The 7,780-nt window shown below is 37.1% G+C and overlaps 1 protein-coding gene across 1 annotated transcript in view; it reads right to left on the bottom strand.

Moving 5' to 3' along the window:
- PARG (poly (ADP-ribose) glycohydrolase) overlaps nt 1–7,780 on the bottom strand; it is a 302,619-nt gene that overhangs the window by 155,103 nt on the left and 139,736 nt on the right. Inside the window, exons 11-12 of the mRNA XM_006897698.1 lie at nt 4,514–4,574; nt 2,113–2,188 (exon numbers count right to left, since the gene is read on the bottom strand). Of these exons, the coding sequence (XP_006897760.1) occupies nt 2,113–2,188; nt 4,514–4,574 (137 nt within the window). The remainder of the gene's footprint in view (nt 1–2,112; nt 2,189–4,513; nt 4,575–7,780) is intronic.

The following is a 7,780-nucleotide window of genomic DNA, read 5'->3' as shown; positions in this document are numbered from 1 at the left end:
AGAACAAACTGGGGAGGAGGGTAGAGAGAATGGTGCAGCAATGAAGGAATGAAAACCCAAAATCCCTGTAAATGTTCATTAAAACTCATAAAATTTAATAATAAAAAAATAGGTATGCACAGAATAAATAACAATAAGCTTTATATGCTTCTGAAAATAAGACTCTTAGAAAAGAATAAATTTCTACAATTTAAAAAATTCTTAATAAAAGCCTCTGTATTACAGGAAAACCCCCTCTATTCCTGTATATGAAACCAAGCACTTAAATACTTCTACGGTTTTATGATTATTTACCAAATCATTAGAAAGCTACTTGTTCTGATTACTCAGTTTCTGAACTATAACTGATGAAAATAGAATTAAGGAGAACTTGTTGCCATGCAGCATAATGAAACTGAAAAGCTACAGGAGGAACTTTGCAGCATCACAATACAATATCCTGCGATCTACTGGGGATACATGGCAAGGGTATGGAGAACAATTAACAGCATACAAGCAGCTTTTGTGGCATTCTTTTAGTTGACTGAAGTCTCACATTCTATCTAAGTATATTCTAGTAAAGTGGGGAGAAACTCCACCCAAAATTTTGCTGAGTACTTTCTTGTTGACTTATAGTGTAATGAAAGGTCAGGATTCCTTGGGTGCTAAGAAGCAATGCAGTGGCTTGTTCATTTTAGTTGCATTAAGACTCCTTCCAATACGACTTTAATGTAGTAAAAACATGTAAAAAGGAATATGACGAAAAAAAGATACTCATGTGAGTAATTTTTTTTTACTTATTTAAAGAATTTTCCTTTTTAAAAAAATTAAAGGTACTTACTTTTAAAAGCACGGATTATCATTAAGGTTTCCTTCGTAATTTTCTTTCTGAGTTCAAATTATCTCTGGTACAAAGTAGTTTAAAGCAAAAATGCTTTCTCGCTTTAAAGAGCTTAATTACACATTCATCTAAATAAAGCTACTGTGTTTCATTACACAGAGTCTAACTATTCAACTATTAGCCCAATGACAAATCTGTTTAGTCATTTTACAATAAACATTTGCCATTCTCATGGAAGTGCTTTCTCCAGCTTCAAATAACGAAAAAAGACGAAAGAAGAAAAATCTACTCATCCTAGTATAAATGAGATGCTGTGCAAGCTTTTTTTAGTAAAATCTGAGCTATGCTGCTTTTATAAATGGGACAAGAATACAAAATACTCTACTTTACTGCTTTTAATTTTTTTTTTATGTGCGTGTACCGTCAAATCAGATCTGACTGGTACAGGAGGAGATTGCCCCTCCTTCCCCGGCAGAGCATCTGGTGGATTCGAACCGTGCACCTCTGGGACTGTAGTTGCAGCTTCTTGCCACTAGGCCACCAGAGCTCCCCTACTGCTTTTAATTTTAAAAAACTACAAAAAAAACCCCAGATTACTATAAATGAAAATGTCCTCAGGTTAGTTGTTGCAGCATTTAAAAAAACCTGAATAGTCTATGTGCATTGTTAGCCTCCTTTCTCAAATTATGGTTCTTTAATGGAAAAGTAGCAACATCAATTGATAGCAAACATTGAGATAAAGACAAAATTAGCTGCTCTAAAATGTAGATAGTTGGCTCATATATCTAAAATTGTTATTGTGGACTAAGGCCTTTCTTATTTGTCAGTTTTAAATGACTAACTTTGACACATAAACAAGGCTGGTGGCGGAAGAAAACATTATTTAGGGTAGAGTAAGAGCCTTTAAAGGAAAAAAAACACAACCAAAAAAGCCCAAAAAACCTTCAAGACAGCCTAGTGACAGCTTGTCAAGACTATATCCAGGGAACTTCCTCCACTGTCAACCTACCATCAGTGTCTGCACTAAGAGGTCTGATGTTGTCCAGATGTTGGAATTTTCTGTCAAATGTTTTTAAAGAGGCACATGCGAGGAAACAGAGTGTGAGCTGGCTAATAATATTACTAAAGGTTGTCAAAATTATTTGGTTGGTGTCTTTCTACATTTTACTATTATTCTTTTGTGCATTACATCTGTTTAAGAGCTAAATAAAAAGCTTTCCAGACTTTCAAGCTGTTATCAAAAGTTCAACAAGACAGAATCTTACCCCACTCACCTTCCATGATTCACCTACCTGCAGCATGCCTTGGCCATTTCCTTCTATAGTACCTTCATAAGTGACATGTAACCGTGTCAAAGGCTTTTCATATCTACAATTTAAAACACTTTATTTGTTTAATAAAGATTTGTGTGTGTATGCAAATTTAAATAAAAACAGAATGATAAATGGCTTTGAAATAAGATTCCTTTATATTATAAACAGTCTCTTTTTTAAAAAAAACTTCTCAAAACAAAAAAAGTTAAGGTCTATAAATTTAAGAAAAATTGCAAAATGATCTTGCAATATATCATACCTAACTCTGAGAGAGGCTTTCCTTTTAAAAGTTTGGTAAATATATACATAATACATGTCCTAAAAATTCTGACCTATGTTAAGTTGACAGATACATCTGTACCTGCAGTAAAGACACTAAGAAGGTGGTACAGTGATTTTCTTTCCTCTTTATAAACCTCTAGTCATTAAGAGAGTTCTAGTTTCAGTAATAAAAGAGCTGTGCTACCAACCCAAATGCAAGTGGTTTGCTTCCACCATTTGCTCCACAGGAGAAAGATGGGCAATCAATCACCTCCTGAGTGACTTATGGCATCTGAAAACCCTCTAAAAGGTCCGTCCCAGTATAAGTCAGGTATAAGATGGTATACAACAATGAACAATAACATGGTCTTTAAGGTGTTAATTGACTTATGTTTATATTAAAAAGACCCAATTCCATTAATCACATTTTCTCTTTTTAGGCTTTTTCCACCCCTGCTTACTTACTGAATAAAAAGTATAAATTATAATTGAATGCAATAGATCAGAACTAAGAAAACTTACAGAAATTAAAACAGGAATTTTTTAGGGGGATTACATTTTAAAAGCAATTTAAGAAGTTAGATGCTGGGGGAGAGAGAGATTAGGAAGACAGTCTTTTAATAAGAGGAAGTATTAGATAATAATACAGAGTTAACTATGGTATACACAGAGGTAAAAACTGAATTCCCTGTGACTGAAGCCATCATGTTTCTGTCACAAATATTAAAAGAAGCAACTGATGCTCAGTCGGAAGCCTTAGTGATGTAGTCTGTCTTTCACTGTACTACTAATAATTCAAAGGCTGCACTTCTCTGGTGGTTTGAACCACCAGCAGCTCTTCAAGAACGATGAAAAGCTTTCTTTGGTGCTACAGCTTTGGAAAAGAAGGGAGAGCTGTTATGAGTCAGAACTAATCCACTGGCAGTGAGTGGTTATTTTTGGTAGGCAGCCAGACCAGATGACTTCCTGCAGGCCCTTTCTCTCCAGCATGCCATGAGTGCAAAATGCTATGCACATTTCCTTCCTTTTTTGGCTCATTTCCCCCCTTTGGTTGCTTAATGTTTTATCCAGTTCCCTCACATGTCAGACATGCCTTCAGCCTTTTGAACTAAGTTTTTCTTTCACTTCACAAATTCTTTGAAAAATTAATCTCCCTTAAGAAAACTACGGATTCATTCACTCATTGCTGTCAAATTGGTTCCATTCCAACTCATAACAACCCTATACCAGGATTTCAAGGCTGTAAATCTTTAGGTGAGGAGTCTGCCCATTTTCTTCCTTCTGAAAATTTGGTGACTTTGAACTGTGGCATTCAGCCTGATACACTAGACACATAACCAGGAAGTTAATTTTACTTATTTTCTTAATTATTAATTCCAAACAGAATTATTAAAAACTATGACAAACATTAGAAAGTGAAATGGAGAGGAACTGTATAACATGAATACACATCTGAATATGCATGTCCTTACATATTTGTAAAGGCTGGTTTGCAATTTAAGAGCATAATGAACTAGTTCTAGATTAAGACACATGTTAATTACTTCAGGGCACTAGGGATCTTACATGGAATGCTGGTGACACAGGGCCTTTTGGGTTGTGCTACTAATACAAGATCAGCCATTCAAATCCACCGGCTGCCCCGAGGGTTTGAAAAATAGTCACTCTCATCCCATAAACACCTGCGACCTTGGAAGCCATAAAAGGGGACTGATTTTGAGCTGGAACAATGGCAGTAGGTTTTTGGTTTAAGGATTTTAAAATCTAAATTATACCAGATTACAATCCTATTTATATAATTTTAGTTTACTTTTTAAAAATTTCCTAGAAACTGTTATCTAGAAAGAAAAACATAAAATATAAACACTAACAACAAAAAGATGAATATTTAAATAATGATGCTTCTCTTAATAGTAGTTACTTTCACACACTACTCAGTTTTATTTTAAGAAGCACCTTTTTGTTTAGGAAGTACCTTTCTAACCATGATTTGAATGAACTCCCAGGCACCAGAGCAGTTAGAGATGAAGAACATATATTCTGAGGGTACAAAAACAGAACTGCAATATTATAAGCTCTTCCAAATCTAAGACTTTAGGATTATTTTTATGATTATTACCTTTCCCACTCGGGAAAATCTTCTAGACTTTGTCTTGTAAATGTCACCAACCCAGTAGGTTCTACAAAAGTAATAAAGAAAAGCACAAAATAAGCTTTAATTTAAAAAGTGTCAGTCATATACATATATATACTTTCAGTAAAAGAGTAGGTGTAAAATTAGTTAAGAAATGCCAAGCTTAGTACTAGAATACAACAGTTGATCGATTTAGAATAATATATCTACACATTAGGACCGCTCTTCTATACATAGTGAGCCATGGTTAAACAAAATGATAACAACCAACAACAAAGAAACCTCAAACAAATAAAAACAGGCATCACAATGGAATCTGAATGCCAGAACTCTTTGGTGGAATTTTCTACATTAATTCACTTTAAAAAAACAAACACACCACAACACCTTAAAAAAAGTAGATAATGAGTGTGCTGTTGTTAGTACTATCTAGCGGGAACTGACGCACCGCTGACCCTACAGTGGGTTTCATCAGGATTGGAGGAAGACTCATCAACAACCTGGGTTATGCAGATGATACAATCTTGCTTACTAAAACTGAAAAGAACCTGAAGCACTTGTTGCAGAAAGTCATGGACTGCAGCCTTCAATATGGAAGTTCAACATCAAGTAAACAAAGATTCTCACTACTTGGCCAATTGGCAGCATTATGATAGACAGTGAAGAGACTGAGATTGTTAAAAGCTTTAGTCTATTTGGCTCCACAATCAGCACTCTTGGTACCAGCAACCAGGAAATAAAAAGACGAATTGCACTGTGAAAGTTTGCTGTCCAGGAAATCTCCAGACTACTGAAAAGTAAAGATGTCAGACTAAGGTGCATCTGATCCAGGTCATGGTTTCCAGACATGCCATGCGTCAGAAAGCTGGACAATGACTAGGGTTGACAGAAGGAGAATTGATGCCTTTGAGCTGTTGTGCTGGAGAAGAGTACTGAATCTACCATGGACTGCTAGGGGAACAGAGTCGTCCTAAAGAGGATGAAACCAGGCCACTCGCTGGAGGCAAGGATTCTGAAACTCCGTCTGACATTTGGGCATGTTGCAAGGACGGGGCGTTATGCGTGGGAGAGTGAAGGGCGACCCTTGATGGATTGACTCAGTGACTGGGGTAATGGGGGGTAGGAGTGTCAAGAGTTGGCTCAGGATAGAGCAGGGTTCAGAGCTATTGTACATAGGGTCACTACAAGTCGCAGGTGACTCAAAGGCACATAACGACCACAACCACAACAGGAAGAGGACAGGCCCCTTTTCTCTCATGAAGCAGCTGATGGATTTGAACTCTATCTTTACTTGGTTTAAGAGGTATAATTTATAAATTTAAGACAAAATTTAATTCTAACCTGTAGGTACTTTTCAAAGAAAACCTTAACCTTGCACTCAAAGACTAGAAGACTAAAAGATATATTTAAGTGACTTAAATGAAAAGAAAATGGTTATGATTGAAAAAAAAAACCACACACCAAAAAACACTAAACCACTGTCATGTTCTCTAGAGTGAACACAACTAAATCTTGGGTTTACGTGATGAACAACTGCTCTATTTATAGAGTGATATATAAGGTGAAAGGAGGAATTGCTAGGCTCTAGGAGTTTAGAGAAGGCAGGATACATCTTTCAAGAAGCAACAGATTTGAGAGGATCAAAATAAATACTATTGACAAAGTAAACAATTTTAAAGCATAAGAAAAGCTATTTATTTTAATAGTTAACTTTCTTTTGCCAATGGAAAAAACAACAAATGAATCAGCCAGCCAGAAGCAATTTGTTTGATTCAAATCAAAGAGCAAACTAAAAAGGCTAAGACATATCTGTTTAAGGAGGGAATAAAAAGCTCTTAAGCAAAGAGATGTGTCAGGAACGATTAGTGATAATGCTTTTAGTTTCAATGAAAGCCTGACTATTACTTCATTCCTAAGGATGAGTCCCATTTCTTTGCTCTTAGTCACAAACAGTAACAAATCAAAACTCCTAAGGGTTGGAATTCTGGGAAAGCAACAAGGAACACAAGACAATATTCCACTTCTGCTGAACTGAGAAAATGAATAAGAAAACGAGAGAAGTAACCAGGTCTTCCACTGCCTGTCCTTCCCTAAAAACATAGGCCACCTACTGCCTGCTAGAAACTAAGGAAGTGGCCAAGAAAATGAGTATGTTACCAAACCCAAGAGTCTATAAGCCTTGTGGGTACAAAAAGACTCCATGCTTTTGTTTTAAAATCAACAAGGTCGACCTCCTCAAAGGCCAACTGCAATATGCCAGCACTTCTGCACAGGAGCACTGCTGTTGCAAGTCTACTGTGACTGCTGCAAAAGGTCCCCTGCAATGTAGTCTGCTATCACAGCCAACATTTGGAATGCTTCTTTGTGCACCCCATAGCTCAGGCCAACAAGATAGACTTCCTAGGAAGACAATTCAAGTCTGTCTGTATCCTGCTCTGATGAGTGCTAATGATAACAGACAGAAGCTGCATGTGCTAGGAAACAGCTACACCCATAGCCAAAATATTAAAGATGATAATCGGAAGACACTAAGACAACAGACCTCTCCAGGAGTCCATTTGGAGTATGTCAGCTTCTTGTCTATTTGTAACTTGCTGACTGTAAGTCTGCTGTTAATTGTTCACAAAAGACCTAAGCACTGAAGTCTGCTCCCCTAGTCAGTACTTTACCCTGCCTTCCCCATACAAGTTAACACCTCTGGAAGTAACAGCACAAACCTCCTCATGGATCGATTAGTGCTAGTCTGACCCACTTTCAGCTGATGCAAGAAGACTGGGTACTGTGTGTTAGCAAGAAGTTTGCAGTGGAGGCTGCATTCAATGTCAACAATCTACCAGGGGAGAGAATTAAATTCTGATAAGAATAAGGCAGACCTCTATGGGGATCCAGCTATAACATTATGCTTCCTCCCCCAAATGGTGACTGTTGGCTGACAATTTGCTTTAAACTGTCACAGAAGGTCCCAATAGTGGAGTATACTGTCATAAACACCACTACTGGGCAATATACCTGCATTCTTGTGCACCCTATAGCTCAGGCCTCTGAAACCACCATGGGAGATCTCCCTGAGGATCAGTGTAGGTATCTATTTCCCTTTCCCAGTAGGTGCTGAGTACTACTGACTGAGGCTATTGTGTGCCAGAAACTAACCATCCTGACAAGAGGGGGACCCCACAGTCATTATACTATATGAAAAGCTTTGACAACAACAAAACAGGTATCTGTGTGAACATATTTGGAGTGGACCACTCC

Source organism: Elephantulus edwardii, unplaced genomic scaffold (genome assembly GCF_000299155.1).
Source record: "Elephantulus edwardii isolate Elephantulus edwardi_28Jun2011 unplaced genomic scaffold, EleEdw1.0 scaffold00213, whole genome shotgun sequence".
Lineage (NCBI taxonomy): Eukaryota > Metazoa > Chordata > Mammalia > Macroscelidea > Macroscelididae > Elephantulus > Elephantulus edwardii.
The sequence above is the reverse complement of the archived record's forward strand: the minus strand, read 5'-3'. Positions and strand labels throughout refer to the sequence as shown.